Source organism: Phaenicophaeus curvirostris, chromosome 2 (assembly GCF_032191515.1).
Source record: "Phaenicophaeus curvirostris isolate KB17595 chromosome 2, BPBGC_Pcur_1.0, whole genome shotgun sequence".
In the NCBI taxonomy this organism is placed as follows: Eukaryota; Metazoa; Chordata; class Aves; order Cuculiformes; family Cuculidae; genus Phaenicophaeus; species Phaenicophaeus curvirostris.
The window spans coordinates 62,228,443-62,246,048 of NC_091393.1; the positions used below are offsets into that span (position 1 = coordinate 62,228,443).

Below are 17,606 nucleotides of genomic sequence, written 5' to 3' on the forward strand. Positions count from 1 at the left end.
TACACCCCCATCCTCAGAAGAAGTTCAGAGATGGTCACAGGCACCAAGCACAGGAGTATCGAATGGGCCGGGGGCTCCCTGGCAATCAGGGACTAGGATAACTGGGGGGTCTCCAGAGCGTCTGGCAGGGCAGGGTCCATCCCACTGCCCCAGCAAGGGAGATGGGCAGGCTGGGGACAGGAGTCAGGATCAGGCCAGAATCCAAATTGTCACAGCCCACAGTGATGAGGCAAGTCTGGGGTCACACCAGGAAGTCAGCCCATAGGTCATGGCTGGGGTTTGGATCGTAGAATCATAGACTCATGGAATCACCAAGTTGGAAAAGACCACTTGGATCATTGAGTTCAACCATTCCTATCTGCCCCTAAGCCATGTCCCTCAGCACCTCATCCACCAGTCTTTTAAATACCTCCAGGGATGACGACTCAACCATCTCCCTGGGCAGCCTGTTCCAGTGCCCAATGACCCTTTCTGTGAAAAATTTCTTTCTGATATCTAGTCTGAACCTCCCCTGGCAGAGCTTGAAGCCATTCCATCTCATCCTGTTCCCTGTCACCTGGGAGAAGAGGCCAAAAAAATAACAGGGGTCTTCACCTCAGGTGTCATCCAGTTCTTTCACCCATTTCAGTTTCTTCACAATGATATAAACCAAGATTAGGCACCTGTAACGTATCAACAAGCTGGTTGTGTATACAGGGAGCTAAATCCGTGCAAAGGGGACGTGCACTCCATCCATGACAGTGATAGCTCCCACCTTACAGTGAGGCATTAATATATGTCAGGGCCTCTCCATCTTTCTTCAGCTTGCACATCAGCCCTCTCCTATTCAGAGAAGAACAGATGATAGCAAATCACCTGGAGCTGTCTTGCATGTGAGTCGTTTTAAGGAATCTAACTCATCTTCCTGTGTAAAAGGTAAGATTTGTGGGAACTTTCTGCCTGCTTAGAATGGTCTGCAAATGACTTGGAAAATACTGGTCCCCAGCTCTTGGCTCACAGGGAATATGTTGTCACTAAAAGTCTCCTATGATTCTTAGAAAGAATATAAAATTTACATTTTACAAGAAAGCGAGAACAGATTGCGTTGTTGCCTGCAATTTACTCACTGAATTTGTTGTCCTGGAAGCCCAGAAGGTGGAGAATACGTATGGTCTGCAGTTCTCTCTGGCCCAGAACAAAGCTCCTTTGGGGGGACGGGGAAGCTGTTAGCAAACATTATCAGTATTAAAAGCAATGTGTTACAAGAATCTGAGGGATAGAAGGCTCTTTAAGAGCCTTCTGAGATAGGTACAGAAACATATGATTCAGCAATTTTCATATGATTTCAATGACCCCTTTTACTTTGCTTTTTCTCATAGGCAGATCTTTGCCCATTTCAGATAGCTCAGAAGGCACGCCCCTCTCACATAACCACAGCAAAAGCACCCGTAGCTTTGAACTCTGCAGCAGCAGTGAAGAAACAGAGGTATTTTACCATGTAACTCTATAAATGAATTCAGAGTCTATTGTTTTAGTTTTCATATACAGCACGCTAACTCCCATGTAACTGGGCACAATGCTTTCCTGGTTATATTTTCTTGCTCCTACTAATTATAAATACACTTCTTAAAACAATAGTGCAATGGCTTACAAATAATATAGTAGATTTCTTTATCAAGATATGCCTGCACAACTGCTGGACATTAATATATTTATGTTGCTAGTTAACGTTTTCATTTTGCCTCAGGAAGAAGAGGCTCTTAATCTTGAAAAGGCAGAAAAATCGCCAAATCCTAAGGATAAAGTGGCTTTTGTGACCACGCGCAGAAGTGGCATAACTACATACAAAACCAAAGTACCTACAGACAGCTCTCCTGCTTTTCTGGATGCTGAAGCAAAGGTTTGAGCAACTTATGGCTCTGGCTCTTATATGATCAGCAACTATCTTCTTTACATTTGTGAACTCAAATAACATACTCCAAGAAAAAGAAAATCTTCCATTCCTATTTCCCATCCTATGCAATGGACATTAAGTTTTAGGAATGGATTTGTCAACTTCAAGCACTGTGTTTACAGCTTTTTACTGGGGAATATCATTGCCCTGTGGGAACCAGTACTCTTTGCTCCTTTGGCTCCCACAACTCAAAATACATCACATATTCAAACAGTAATTAACATTAGTTAGTAACTGCCAGATGTCAGTTAGCTTAAGGCTCCTTTATGCTGTCAGACAGTGCAAAGAACACTAATTGTAACGGTAAATTGGATGTGTAAGGTCCTGAATAGCCCTTAGTTACATTGTTAGCATTACCTACAGCTAAGAACCATGTAATTTGTTTTGGAAGAGTGGATCGAGCTAATACAGGTACCTTTCTGTGCAGATCAGAAACCCAGTATTCATAGGCAGTTCGTTCTGTTTATGTTTATTCTCTCAGCTTCCTGTAGTGTAGTTTCACCAGAATGCACTCTTGTCCCCTGATTTTTGGACTTAGTCTCTATGCTATCTTTCACCTTGCAAACTGAAGTTAATTTGAGTTCACGTGCAGCATTTCTAGTTAAGACTAAAAGATCAAAATTCATTACAAATGCGAAGCAATAGCAGTTCATTAAAAGTAATGAAAATCCTAAAATCAATTATGTTTATAGAACACTGACTGTGTATTTTTTCGTAATATAGCCTCCAAAATCAATATTATCTAGAAGATCAGCATTGCAGCAAGAAAGAAGAAAAAGTGAGGAAGAGGTGCAGGAAAAAATAGAGTATCGTGATGGAAAGGTGAGATAAAATAGCATGCAAAACTACTTGAAGAAATCACCAATAGGACTGCAGTATAGATGGGAACTACTGTTTCAAGTAGCCAGAGACAACTATGTCTCCAATTAAGTGTCTGTTCCTTAAAGCAGAGTTGAACTGTAAAGTTCTCATCATGAACAGCAGGAAATAAGTATAGGTGATGGGATGGAAATCAAGAAAAATTATTTTCTTATCTTCAACATGAGTTTGCTGTATGACTTTCACCAAGTCCTTTTTGTTTCAGCTACTTCATTTGTGGGCTGCTGCAGTTACCCCATCATAGAAAGCCACTAAGTTGGTCATACAGAACTTGCCCTTGGTGAAGCCGTGCTGGCTGCCATTAATCACCTCCATGTCCTCCATGTGCTTTAGCATAACTTCTAGGAGGATCTGTTCCATGATCTTCCAAGGCACAGAGTTGAGGGTGACAGGTCTGTAGTGCCCAGAATCATCTTTTCTGCCCTTTTTAAAAATGGGCACAATGATAAGCTTCTTCCAGTCACCAGGGACTTCTCCTGATTGCCATGACTCTTCGATTATCATGGAGAGTGGCTTGGCAACCACATCGGCCAACTTGGGCTGACTGGTAGAAGTCTATCATCTTACTGAAAAGAAAAATTACTTTGGGTCAATTTACACAGAAATTAGGTAAAAATAAAAAAGTACCTATGCTGCAGACATAGCTTTTGAAATACAAAGGCATAGCATGACTTACTTCAAGCTCCAATTTAATTGGAAAGTGGTGCAATGTTACTAATTTCCTTTAACTTCAGTTACATTAGATGCTCTATGTGTTTTAAGGTGGAAGAGGTGCTTACAGATGGACGTCGAATCATCACTTTCCGCAATGGTACAAAAAAAGAGATCAGTGCTGATAAAAGGATGGTAACAATTAGTTTTTTCAATGGAGATGTAAAGAAGATCATGCCAGATCAGAGAGTGGTGTGTAACATTTTTTTTTTTCTTTATGGAAAATCAAATGATTAAGCAATTTTCCAGAAAGGTCCTATCACTTATTTTGATCACTCAGTTCTGGGAGAAATTGATAAGGTTGGTTTAACAACCGTGAGAAGTGAGACTGCTTCATTCACAAGGAAGAAATTGCAAAGAGAGGAAGGTTCGCAGTCAAAGGAACAAGTGGGTAGTTGGCCAAGCAGATTAAAGGAGACTGAAAAAAGGCAAATGGCATGAGCAGCCATCTGAAGCAAGGACTATTTTTTATACATTTATAGGGCAGGAAGCACATGGGATTCTTCCCTCTTGGCATTACAGAAATATAAATAGTTAATAATAATGTGTGCTAGAGTGGAAATAAGTGAGGCCTTGGCAGCAGTGCAACTATTTTAAATTAATAGTGCATGGATGGGAGACAAAGCAAAGAGGTGGGAAGCTGAATTTCATATGTGCGCTGTTCTCTTGTTTGCTACAGAGGTGAAAGTAGTGACATCTAGACACAGCCATGAGGAGGGTGGTGAATGAGAGGAAGGTATGGAAATGCAAACATACCTGATCTTATGCATGGCAGATGCAGAAATACAGATGCAGATACCTTGAAATGACTTTTTTTAAGTTGCCTTATTTTTAAGCACATTGTTATGGTTGCATCTGCTTATGTAAATACTACGAACATGTTGCAAACACTTCGCTCTCCTTCCAGATTTATTATTATGCAGATGCAAAGACAACCCACACTGCTTATCCAGATGGCCTGGAGGTACTGCAGTTCCCTAATAATCAGATAGGTATGCAAAAGCTCATAAATGTGAACTAATATGTGCAGGAAAATTTCTATTATGGAAGCATCATCTGATTAGGACTCCAGCAGATTGTACTTCTTCTCAGTTTGCATTGTCTTGGCATTTGACTTCTAGTATATTCCAACGCTTTACTGCTCCATTTCCTCCTACAAAGCAAAGACAATAATGGAGGGTAAATTCTTCTCTTCGAATTTTGTTTATCTGATTATTTGATTATTTAATTTCTTAAACTGTATGCTGGATATCATTTCCATCCTCACTAGAATGTCCCAAAAAAATCTGATCTAGCTCTGTGTAAAGCAACATGAAAGAATATGAGACAGACTTCTCATGTCTTTTCTTCCACAGAAAGACATTATCCTGATGGCACACAAGAAATTGTGTTCCCAGATCAGACAGTGAAATGCCTCTATAGTGATGGATTCAAGGAGACTTTTTTCCCAGATGGTACAGTAGTAAAAGTAGAAAAGTAAGTCTCACATTAATGAGAGGAACCAGGCACTGGGCACAGGTACAATGATACTGGCATTTAAAACGGTGGCTGGATTCTGCATGGCTGGGAAAGATCCAGATGGAAGAAGAAAGTATTTTTTAGATAACAAAGGTTTTGCTACAATGAGGCACTGAAAACTGTTTACTTCCAGCTTGGATGATAGATGAGTTTTTATCACTGGCACAGTGACTATGAAATATTCCTCATTTAGTTCTGTGTAACTTTACACTGGCGAGAGTTGCTGGGAGATCACCACTTGTCTTAGTTAACAATGTGGGTACTAAAGGACTCAGAATGAGGACTCCTAAGCTCCATTTCTAGCTTTTTGGCTTCCTTTCTGATCTTGGGCAAGGCATTTGATGTATTATCTCTCTATTCCTCCACATAAAATGAGGAAAAATAGCAACAGGACTTCTCACACATTCCTCTTCCGGGCTTAGGGAGGATCCTGTTGTAAAATAGATCTGCTTGCAAAATGCCTTGAGATTTCCGCATGAAGAAGTTGTGTAAAATGGAGATTCCACATTCATTAGGTATTATACTATGTACTGAAGTACCTTTGTATTGAAATCTTATTGTGAGATCAGATATCTGATGCTATCCCACATAAATTCTGAGGTGAATTATAACCTTGACATTAATAACATCAAGTGACACACTTCTACTGTGTCACATTAGACAGCTCAGTGAGACAGGTTAATAACAGACAGTGCCTTCTCATCACTTCATTCAGTCCTATTTCTTTCAGGAATGGAGATAAAATAGTGGTGTTCAGTAATGGCCAGAAGGAGGTTCACACTGCACAGTTCAAGAGGCGGGAATACTCAGATGGCACTGTAAAAACTGTATACTGCAATGGCAGACAAGAAACCAAGTACCCCAATGGACGAGTTCGAATAAAAGATGAGGAGGGTAATATCATCCTAGACAAGAAATGATTCTTCCCGTCAAAGGGCTGCATTGTGCATAAGTATCTCAACCCATTTTCCCAGCATGTCAGAACTGTCAGGAAGATCTAAGGCTTGTGAAAATTAATGGTTGGATCTGTAGGGCTGAAATTTACTTTGGTTTGGTGATCAGTGCTCAGTTTGGAATAATCTTACATGAATTAAATGTCTCTTGAATGAGACTTGAAGGAAAGGCAGTTATGTCCTCTTCGTGTATGTAATATTAAAATAAATGTGCATAATACTTCTCAATAAAGTGTTTGTTTCATGATACTGATCACTCTTTCCCTTGTTTTGCTGCTAGTTAATTACAAAAGTGACTACAATTAAGGAGCATGGCTTAAGAACTGCACATCTACAAAGCTTTATAAATTTCAGTTCAGTGCTGCCTGATGCTGATGAAAAAGATCTACAGCGTTGGGTGTTTTTTTTCTCAGCCATCAAGAAAAATGTAGAAGTGATTCATGTTTTCAGTTTTATTAGGTTCTTCAAAGAAGATCCAAGCATGCATCAGGCCTTACCAGGAGCTGAACATTAGACCAATACCTAAGCAGGAGTTCAGTGGACAGTCACACCTCTGGGTGTCTCTTCCAATGTAAATTATTCAATAATTGTATGATCATAACCTAAGAAACTGTCTCATGCATATGAAGTAATAATGTAATGTTTATTCCATTCTGGTCATCATTCTGGATGAAAAAGTCCTTTCTTTTTCCTCCAGCAGTCTTTCATCAGCCCTCCTCTGCATTGCTTTGTTTTTCAAATAACCTCTCCCACTACTGTCTTTATTCCTTCCAGTGGAAAAGTATTTCTGGTCAGTGAACCTCTGCAGCTTTAAGGCTCTTTGGATTGCACTTGATACCTAGGAGGATTAATCATTTATTAGATGCTGCTTTCAACTGCCTTCCCTGTAGGCCATCTGTCTGTCATCTGTCTTGAACTTTTCCAAAGCACTGAAGCAGTTCCCTCGTAGAGCTCAGCTCATTACCTGCCCACTGACCAATTATCTCCTCATGTCTTTCAAATTCCTGTAGCCACAAACACACTTTCATAGCATGCTGCTTTAGCTGTTTCTCACACCTAGATGTAAAATACTCCCAAGATTATAGAACTGCTCTTACCTCTCTTCAATTTCTAGTGGGTCAGGCTGTTGCCAAATTACCATACAAATTACAGAGCATCTTTGGACAAATGGATTGAATAGAGAAGAAACTGTTGCTAATATTGATCACTCACATGCTGCAGTTTATGAATTTATTTATGATGCTCTGAACAACCATGCAGTTTTATGTCAGCTGGTGTGACAATAAATTTGCATTGTTTTTTCTTTACTCCTGTATAACAAAGGAATAATTTATAAACCTGTGCTTTTCACCATGGAATTATTTAATATATTTTATGTATTTGGTAAATGGAAATCCTAATTAAAAGAAATCCAAGAGATCATTCTTTTTCATGTGTTTCACTAAGAATTTCAGTTCAGTGCTACCTTATGCTGACCAAAACAAATCTACATTTTATTTTCTTTTCTTGATTAAGCGTGACAGAAAAACTGAATGTGATTAATGTTTTCAGTTTGGTTGGGAAACTAGATGTAATACTAATGTTTTCTAAAGGACCACTGGTTTTATTCCCAGGAATTCCTTTGAACAAAAGGTCCTTGTTCGCCAGTTAATAGTCTGACGTTTTCTTTGTTTCCATAGTAATACAGAAAACAAGCTTTTTTTTTTCCACTTTTAGCCTTAAATCACCATTTGCCATTCGATAACCTATGATGTGATAATTCCCTGTAATTGTAAATTAAACTAGGAACAATTTTGTTCGTACGCTGCTTGCTCCTTGCTTCATTAAGCACCCCCGTCTGTACTTGCAGGAAGCATTCCAGTTCTGCAATAATTGGGCCTGCTGTCCTGCACAGGGCTAACAAATAGGAGAATTGTGCAGGTCAGTCTCAAAAACTGTGTGAATGAAGCCATGCACGTGTGCAGATACCTTGCTGATGTGATCTTGTTAGCTCTCGCTTACAGGGAAGCTGTAACTGTACAGAAGTATGGGCCTAGTTCTACCTTCTGGCAGATCAACAGAAAAACTTCCATTGGTGAAATGGAAGCGTGAGGCTACTAAGGATTTCTCATCACTCTCACCAACCTGTGCCTGGCCACCATTTTCCTAGAACATGTTTCTAGCCACTGTTTTCCTAGAACATGTATCCAGTGATACTTTATAGGAGTTATTTAAATGAGAGGCACAACTTTGGTTTGAAAAGGAGGAGAGAGAAAAACAGCTACATAAACAAGAAACTCTGTCAGGTGTATTATAACTGGGAGTCCTTCACAGACCACTTATAGGCCACACTATTTTTCACAGGGTGATTCTCACACCCTACCTCCTCCACCTTCCACTTGCATCAGTTAACCAGATGTAGTAATGGCTCTACCAGCTACAGTTCACAGTTGCAGGAACACAAATGATTCAAAGTAAGTGTGACTGCATATATACTTAAATTGTAGCAATAAACATACCTACTTTACGATGCTTTTTGTCCTAGAGGGTTCACAGGGAACAAATTTTCATGAATTCTTTAGGGAGATGGAACACAATTCAGAAACCCTACTCATCTTCCACGGGTTTTCTGGCATTAGTGGAAGCATGCTACAGCCAGTATTTGGCCTCAGTTTTGATTCAAATTTAGAATACACTGTGACTTCTGAACAGTTACTTCCATTCAAAGAGTTAGGGCCAGCAAAGATGCAGAAAGGAAGGGTAGTATTTTTCCATGCATAACTGATCACCAAAATCGTATTGCGAACAAAACAAAGCTACCAAACCACTGTACCCATTAGGTGGCTAATGCAGAGTCTGCAAGAGAAAGGTTTGATCCAGTCTTCTGAATGTGATATTTGCAGTTTATATTCTGCTCTCTGATAACATGTTTCTCTATTAACCTTGAGAAGCCTAATTATTTCTTTATTAAGAATTTTTCTGAAACAAAACACTGTAGTAGTGTGTGTGTATATATATTACATTACTTTCCCTAAGAATGTCTACAGAATCCTACTGGTCATAAAATAAAAGTTACTTCATGCTGATTTATATATTACAAAATTAATTTCTGGAAATTAATGTTGAGAAGCTCACTGGATTCTTCAAAACCTAATAGTTTTGTGTCATTCATACTACTTACACCTTTGTACACCGAGCACGTGTTGGATGCTCCCTGGTGTAAAGTGACTGATTTTTCATTCATACAGCCCCTTCAGTTAGAAAAAGAAAAGAAGCAAAGATCACCGAGAAAAATAATTTTAAAGGACTGGAATTTCTGAGGATGTTTTGAGAAATTCAGTTCTCCATTTTTATTCTGGGATTACTTTAACATGGCAGGAATTACTTAAAAAACTAGTACTTTAGTTTTAAAAATAATCTTATGATAATTACTAAATTAAAATTTTTAAATTGTGCAGTGTCTGAGATATCTCTCTTACAATACAATTTCAGTGCATATCAACTCCTTTCACCTAAGGTTGTCATTTATGATATGTCAATATAATCTAAGTTACACAGAGGTTAAACAGCCCATCATTTTCTTTTTTTTCTGCTGTTTTGATCGTAACTGTTTGCTCACTAGTTTTTTCATTTCCTTTATGATGCTTTTTATATCTGTCCCATACCTGGAAGCTTGAAGTGCAGTTTCACTGAAAGGAAAAATAAGGACCAAATCTCCTACACGGGGGATAGGCCTCTGGTCTTTATCTGAGAGGAAATAAGGATGTGTGGTTAACTCATAGTTGCAGAAATCAGGTGTAGGTAGGCAGCGGATGAGTTGGGCAGACTTGTGCGGAGAATGCCTGGCTCCTGGGATTTGTTTATTTTTATCTTCAGCTTTTGCTTGGGAAGGTATTGTTGGCATGTTCATCCTTTCCCGCATCTGGGAAGTCAGAGTTTTTCTTGGATGTGCACTGGCAGTTTTCTTGGTCAGGGTAGCCACCTTACGAATTGAGCCTTTTGCGGCCTGAAGGGCAGGTTGTACAGAAGCAGCAGAAGGACATTTAGCCACTTTTTGCCTAGTGAGTAAGCCAAGGCTCTCTTTGCTGGCACTCCCATCAGCACTATTCCAGAGCACCTCCCTTCTGCTAGGCTTTATCCCAGCCACTTGATTTTGCCTGAAGGTGTCAACCTGCTTGTAGTTCAGCAGTTCAATAATATCGTGAAGAAGTTTTCTTTTCACAGTGTCGTCAGTGGAACAGTCTAAACACAAGGCTGGATTGTAGTTGACTTCTAAAAGCCACGGTTTGAATTTGCTGTCAATCAGGATGTCAAAGCCAAAAAGCTCAAAGCAATTGGAAGCCACTGGTAAGGGGGTTACAGCTAGAAGTGTGAGAATCACTATGTTATTGATCTTCTGCCAGAGAAGCATGTCATCAATCCCTAATATTCGAAGGTAAGAACGAAATTTGCTGAATGTCCATTTGCAGCCACAGCCAATCCCTTCTTTATATTTTTTATATGAAGCTCCATATTTGTTGATGCTGGTATTTGTTAGGTGGGCATAGACATTGTCCAGAGAACTGAGGTCAAACTTTTCCGTAGCAAACCTCACCAGTCCTTCTTCGTAAGTATAAATAGTGAGGGGGCAAAAACTAGTGACACACACATAGAGGCGCAGGTCCATTTTATACCCTGAAATAAGCAAGGGGTTGCTAATGTACTTCTGCACAATGACTGTACAGTCATATACTAAGTCTTTAATGTCCTGGAAAATGACTATGCCCCTTCCACGGGAGAGGTCCACTGGCTTGCAAATCCAGTAGCTAGGTCTTCTGCCTACTGACTGTCTCTCCTTGCTATATTCTGCTGCAAATTTGATGTAGTCATTGGGCATGATGAATGCTACAGGACTAAACTCGTACAGAGCTGATCCATATGCTCCTTTCATACGTTTCAGATACCTTGCCAAGTAGTCTTTTCTGGTGATCCGTACAGCTTCTGGGTAGTGGTTCAGTCTTTGCCATGGTTTAATGCTGTGGTGGTCTGCCATGCGGAAAGGTGAATTCCGCCAATACAGGTTCCAGTCTGCATCATCTTGCTCCTTTTTGTCAAATTCAGTCCAGCCACGTTCCAGTAAAACCTCACGGACTATTGCAGGGACATTCTCATGGAGACGGAACACCAACGGCCTCAAGATATCTCTTTCATCATAGTTATCTGCCAACATTTCCGTCTTACTAGCTGAAAGAAAACAGAATCACCAGGAAGGAAACAATGAAAGTAGCGCTACCGATTGTGTCATCAGTCATCACCTTTGCTGCTTTCTTAACGCCTGTCACTTGCAATATATTCTCAAAGAATGTTGCCCCTGTGCACTTCTATGGTCCACAACTGAGAAGTCAAAGGCTACACTGAGCCTGAGAGATATGTAATAGGGGATGGATTCCAGACAAGTGTAAAGGCAGCACCAAGCACCGACTGCTGCAGAGTTATGCCTCCGCACTTTATTTACATTTCCTTTGAGGTAGTTCACTATGACAGCTGTTGTCCCAGAGCTTTTGTAATTCTTGGATACTTGGGAAATTGTTCTTTTAGGGCTTTTGCAACTGCCTCCAGCCTAACAGCTGTAACTTTGCCCAGTAAGACTTACTTTGCACTGCTGAGACATTCTACTAACTTAGCATGTTGCCCTGCTCTGAGCAAACTCGCTTGGTTAAGATTATAAAGCCCAATGCAAAACTCACTACAGGCAGTAGGAAAGTGCCTAATTGATTCCAGTGCTCTCTACCTTCTCTGACACGTGCTGACTTAACTCACCAATAATATTCTGTTATTCCTCCAGTGAAGTCCTCCACAGTTACTGAAGAGCAGGACACACTGCCTCATCGCTTTCCTTTCAATAAAATATGTTCCATGGAAATGTATGTAGATTCTGAATGAAATACCATTTTCCCACTATCTATAGTGGAAGTAGATGATGGTCCCTATCTATTTTTATGGGTTAGAAACAGATTTTAAATTCTTTTGGGCACACCAATTCTCATATAAACAGTTCCTGACGTGTGCTCTTCTCTTCTCAGCTAGTTTAATACACGCAGGACTCAAACTAAAACACATGTCCTGCTGGCTGGTGGCACGGCAGACAAAAAGTCAAACGGACCTATAGATTTGAGAGTGCTGCAGGTTTTCTCAGTTTTAATTTCCTGAAACCCTACAGAGCTACTCGCTGCGGATTAGACTCCATGTTTGGAACAGACTGTTTTGGATGAAAGAAGAGTGTTTATGCTGAGAACTGCTCTGACACAGCATTAACTAACCAACCTCCATCTACTCTTAGAAATTAGCAAGCAGAAGAAATACAAAGTGGGCAGGACACATGCTAGACAAGATTTCTTCACATACTACTACCAGAGCAACATTCTTGCTCTTTCTTTTTAGGTTGAGCTTTAGACTCCAGAATGAGGAGCCTCTGCCTTCGAAACAACTACAGGAAAAAAGGGAACACATCACACTGGAAGTACTCAATGAAGCTGAGTTGTCCAGGTATGCTTTTTCTGTGGGAAAATTACAGTTTGTTGAAATGGAAAGCTTTATTCCAGAGAATAAAAATAATCTTTTAATACCTTTTTTAATTTCATTTTAATTTCCTTGGTTTGAAATTGTCAGAATATCTCATTTTAATTTTTAAAAAAGACAATGATTTGGAAAGACTTTTTTAAAATGCTAGTTTAGTTTTCAATCTAAAAGCTCGGATGTGAAATGAAACACTTTACCATTACGAAAATGGATATCAACATAATTCAAGAGTTTTGCAAGTCACAAAACAGTTCAAGATTCTCATTATTTTATTTGAATGTGAAAAACAATTCAAAATTCCTACAGGATGAAAAAACACGCTTCTCTTGCCACCCTGAAATTTTGTCACTCTCTTGTATGATGTACCCATGTTTTGCCTGTCCAATGTATTCTGCTGCTGCTAACAGGCTCTGAGGGGCAACCACAAAGCAGTCATGGAGCTCTTCTACAAGCAGTGTTGTGGAGCCTGTAACAAGCACATTACAATGCAGAAAGCAAATCCAGGGGAGTCTCAACAAGGGCTCGATGGGAGGAGAGTTTTACAGAAGGTGCCAGGTGGTATTTCAGGGAGGCTGGGAAGCAGGGCAGTGGTCTTGGAAGTATATGGCTCCTTTACCATAGGACAGTAGTATGCAAGTTAAAAATACCACTGGACCACCTTCTCTCCTGTAGTGAGGGAAGCATTACCTAAAAATGAAGGGATTTGAAATGAGCTTTGGTCCATGATGTGAGGAATGAGGTTCCTATTGGAAAGGGACTTTAGGTCTCATTAATAGGCTGAAATTGTGGCCAAAATTTGAATTGCTGTATATGATGACTTTCTACATTCCAAAGTAATATGTAATTCTGTATTCCAATAGTAATATTTATATTAATGTATTTAGTGATTTTTTACAGCCAGACTTGTAGTACCCCTCCATATCAGGTTTAAACTAGTGTTGGAAGGGAGCAAGATCTAAACTGCACTGGGATTATTGCTCTGAATCCCCTTAGAGATCAGAGATTCGCTCCCTGTACAGACTGTAGTTGAATTTCCCCTAGTGAGAACTTCCCTTGGGTGAGGGGTTTACAGGGAACAGAAAAGAAACACGATACATAGGTACTGAAGTGTGGTCATGATGTAATACGATTTACATAAAATACCAGGAAGGGGAAAGTAGTCTTGCTGTGTCTCTTGCAGTCAGTGCTTCCTTTCAGACCCCAGGAAGCTGGGACCTTGCTGCTGAGCTTGCATACAAACCTAATATGGTGGTCCAAGGTGATGTTTGCTATCTCTGTTTCCGCTTTCTTTCCTGGGAGTTCTTTTTCCTATCTTCTTATTAAACACCACTATGTCACATGCTGGGAAAAAAACCCCACAAACAACAACTACGCAATGCTAAACAAGTTTCATAGTAGCTGGTTCAAATCCTTAGGCAAAGATTATTAAATTAAGAAAAACATGATGTAATTGAAAGTATCCATGCTAAGCATTCAGATGGGGCAACTTATAGACTGCAGTTAGCTTTGTCTTTTCTGCACTGCTCAACGTTGCTACTAGCAGCGTTCAGTGAAAGGCACTGTTGTACGTGAATCACAGCCTCCACTAGGTAATCATAAATAAAGCTATTAACAATGTCTGAACAATGGAGTCTTCTTTTGTGGTTTGTTCACGTCAGCTTGTATTAACGGAAAATGTTTCAAACCTGCATTCAGAGGGTATTTTACAGGAAATTGGCTCACCAAGCCCAGCTTCAAATTCCTTTGCAATTAAGCGCAAAGAAAATAAAATATTTTACCTAACAATGAACACCCATCTGCTTTTAAGGAAGTCATATCACATATAAGCAGAAGCTCTTGAAGCGCAATTATGAAACAGTAATCTAGGATTAGTGGTTGGTCTAAATGAATGAACATAAATCTCACTCGCTTTACTCTGTAAAAATGTGCCTAGCTGAACGCCCACCTCTTCATTAGCCTGCATTCCTAGAGGGCTCTATGTCCAGCCTAATCCTTAATAACCTGGAAAGTCCCCCATGTGTTTGCAGACATTATTCCTTGTCTCTGACCATGCTTAAGCTTAACACCTACCTACCACTGCTGCTGACCGGTGCCTAGATGAAGAGACCTTCCCCTGAAGAGAACAGGACATCATCACCTGTGACCTCTGGCTTCAGATGCCATGCAGTCCCACAGAAATGCTCACGGAACACTGGGCTTTGTGCTGGCCATGTCTGCTTACGGTTGCTCAGTTGTACACCTATAGGAAGAAACACAAGACTTAATGTTTAGGCATTAGAAGTGCGAGTTTGCTGAGTTAAAACAGAATGTTTCTGGGTAATCAAATTCAGCAGACTGACTGGCCGTCTTTCCTATTGTCTTCATGCCCTCAGAGATCATAAAATGGGTCTGGCAGCTGACCACCTAGGGAATTTCAGAAATCATAGAATCATAGAATGGTTTGGGTTGGAAGGGACATTAAAGATCATCCAGTTCCAACCCCCCTGCCATGGGCAGGGACACCTCCTACCAGACCAGGCTGCTCAAGGTCCCATCCAACCTGACTTCTAACACTTCCAAGGAGGGGTCATCCACAACTTCCCCGGGCAACCTGTTCCAGTCCCTCACCACTCTCATGGTGAAGACTTTCTTCCTAGTATCTAATCTAAACTCTCCCCCTTACAATTTAAAGCAGTTCCCTCTCATCCTGTCACTCCATGCCCTTGTAAAAAGTCCCTCCACAGCTTTCTTGTAGCCCCTTCAGGTACTGGGAGGTTGCTGTAAGGTCTCCTCTGAGCCTTCTCTTCTCTAGGCTGAACAACCCCAACTCTCTCAGCCTGTCCTGGTACGGGAGGTTCTCCAGCCCTCTGACCATCTTTGTAGCCTCCTCTGGCTCCGCTTCCTTCTTATGTTGGGGACTCCAGAACTGGGCACAGAACTCCAGGCGGGGGTCTCACTAAAGCAGAGTAGAAGTGGGGGAGAACCACCTCCCTCGACCTCCAGGGACGGACCATCCAGTCCAACGTCAAATAACCACCTCAGTCGTTCCTTGAGGTGATGTTTTGCGGATGGTACCCGCGCTGGCTCCCCCCGGGCCGGGCGCTCTCCGCAAGCCACCGGCGCGGCTAAGGGCATCCCCCGGGCGCTCCCGAAGGCTCGCGACTGCGGTGCATCGCGCTTCGCTTCTATCAGCAAGAGGATTTAGTATTTAAAGCCGCGCTCGCTGCGACTGGGGCCCCGGCTAAAGCTCCCCCTCCCCCCGCCCTCCCCCGCGGCCGCGCATCCTACCCGCGCCCGGCCCGAGCCGCTGCCCCACAGCCCGAGCCGCGGGATGCTGCCGGCCACGGGCGAGGGCGGCTCCTCCCTCCTCTCTTCCTCCCCTTCCCACCCCCTCCCCGGCCACTTCCTCGGAAGGAGGACCTTCAGCCCGCAAAGCCAAGAGTGTCCCGGGCTGCAGCGAAAGATGAGTGGGCAGCAGGTCCGGGGAGGTCGTTCTGCCCCTCTGTTCCTCTCTTGTGAGCCCTCATCTGGAGTATTGTGTCCAGTTCTGGACTCCTCAACATAAGAAGGATATGGAGCTGTTGGAATGGGTCCAGAGGAGAGCTACAAAGATGATCCGAGGGCTGGAGCACCTTCCATACGAGGACAGGCTGAGAGAGTTGGGGTTGTTCAGCCTGGAGAAGAGAAGGCTCAGAGGAGACCTTATAGTGACCTTCCAGTACCTGAAGGGGCTACAGAAAACCCGGGGAGGGACTGTTTACAAAGGCTTGTAGTGATAGGACATGGGGCAATGAGTATAAACTGGAGAGGGGCAGATTTGGACTAGACATAAGAAAGAATTTCTTCACTATGAGAGTGGTGAGACACTGGTGCAGGTTGCCCAGGGAAGCTGTGGCTGCCCCATCCCTGGGGGTGTTCAAGGCCAGCTTGGATGGGGCCTTGGGCAGCCTGATCTAGTGGGAGGTGTCCCTGCCCATGGCAGGGGAGTTGGAACTGGATGATCTTTAATGTCCCTTCCAACCCAAACTATTCTGTGCTTCTATGATTCCATGATTCTGTGACCTCAGAGTGGGTAGCAGTTGCTTGGGAAGACAAACACCAAAACCAGGAAAATCCCTGCTTCCTCTTCCTTTCCCATCTGCTTTTATCGCCAAGTGTGGCATAATGTGGTATGGAATATCAGTTTGGTCAATCTGTCTCAGCTGTCCTGGTGGCATTACCTCCCAGTTTCTTCTGCACCTGCAATCTACTCTCGAGGGGGTAGACTGGGAAAAAGAGAAAACCTGGATGCTGTGCAAGCGCTGCGCAGCAATATCTAGAACACTGCTGTGTTATCAACACTGGTTTAGTTACAAAAATGCAGAACACAGCACCATGTGGGCTGCTAACAAGAAAATAACTCCATCCTACCCAGACTCAGTACAGGAGTAAAGAGAAAAACTTATCAAGCTGTATATCCTCAGAAGGAGGGATCATCTTTTTGTTCTGAGATTATGTATCATCTTGTATCTTGAAATCCCATTTTCTGTGTTGGGCTGTTAGAAAGAAAGAGTGATTACATTCACACAGGATTTTCACTGATGTTGATCTCAAAAATCCTCTTTGCTTCACTTGCCACTGAACATTGCTGTGTAAAAGAGGAGGATTTGGAGATATGTTTCACTGTTATCAAGATGAAATCAAGTTTCAAATCAAGTGGAAGTAGGGCAGGCTGAGAATCAGCAGCAGCCTAGCAAATCCATCTGTAGTATCTGGGCAGCTGGGAGGCTGTTGGGATTCTGCAGACACAGCAGATTTGCCATTTGTATTTCCAACAAAGGGATTAGCAGCATGCATTTGAGCTGACAGGGCAAAAGCACAAGAGAAGGGTGAGTCTGTGAGGAAGCCTACCTGTCGCCTTCTTTTCTGCAGTACATAATGAGTTGGAGATCTGGGAAAAAAGCTTATCATTTGAAAAACTGTCAGTCAACAGAGGTGAAGTCTGGAGGGGAGTCCAGATGATTGCAAACAAGAAACATTAGAGCGATAGTAAATAGCACGAATGTTACTATTATTTAAAAGTCCTAACAATGTGATGGGTTTTTTTCCACTTAAAT

General features: G+C 41.8%; 2 protein-coding genes across 4 annotated transcripts in view; one reads left to right on the forward strand and one right to left on the reverse strand.

Moving 5' to 3' along the window:
* Positions 1-6,243, forward strand: part of LOC138717358 (centromere protein J-like) — a 31,953-nt gene extending 25,710 nt beyond the window's left edge. The window contains 8 exon segments of the mRNA XM_069850875.1: positions 804-915; positions 1,359-1,465; positions 1,727-1,879; positions 2,657-2,755; positions 3,575-3,715; positions 4,431-4,515; positions 4,879-4,999; positions 5,772-6,243. Of these exon segments, the coding sequence (XP_069706976.1) occupies positions 804-915; positions 1,359-1,465; positions 1,727-1,879; positions 2,657-2,755; positions 3,575-3,715; positions 4,431-4,515; positions 4,879-4,999; positions 5,772-5,961 (1,008 nt within the window). The 3' untranslated portion in view covers positions 5,962-6,243.
* A 2,988-nt stretch (positions 6,244-9,231) lies between these two features.
* Positions 9,232-14,707, reverse strand: TTLL2 (tubulin tyrosine ligase like 2). 3 transcript variants are annotated; one of them, XM_069850999.1, is made up of 2 exons: positions 14,602-14,707; positions 9,232-11,196 (listed from the first exon to the last, which is right to left on the reverse strand). In XM_069850999.1, the coding sequence occupies exons 1-2, from the start codon at positions 14,663-14,665 to the stop codon at positions 9,524-9,526; spliced, it is 1,737 nt and encodes a 578-aa protein (XP_069707100.1). In that variant the 5' UTR covers positions 14,666-14,707; the 3' UTR covers positions 9,232-9,523. The 3 variants fall into 3 exon arrangements, with proteins under 3 accessions (XP_069707100.1, XP_069707102.1, XP_069707101.1); XM_069851001.1 differs by having other exon boundaries at positions 14,606-14,704; XM_069851000.1 differs by lacking the exon at positions 14,602-14,707 and adding an exon at positions 12,898-13,024.
* Positions 14,708-17,606: the final 2,899 nt, after the last annotated feature.

Bases quoted from the DNA above. Each gene is read 5' to 3' on its own strand.
- TTLL2 (XM_069850999.1), bottom strand. From the start codon at position 14,665: ATGATGTCCTGTTCTCTTCAGGGGAAGGTCTCTTCATCTAGGCACCGG. The intron at 11,197-14,601 runs GTAGGTGTTAAG...GTTTTCTTTCAG, and splicing joins CCGGTCAGCAGCAGTGGTAG to CTAGTAAGACGGAAATGTTG.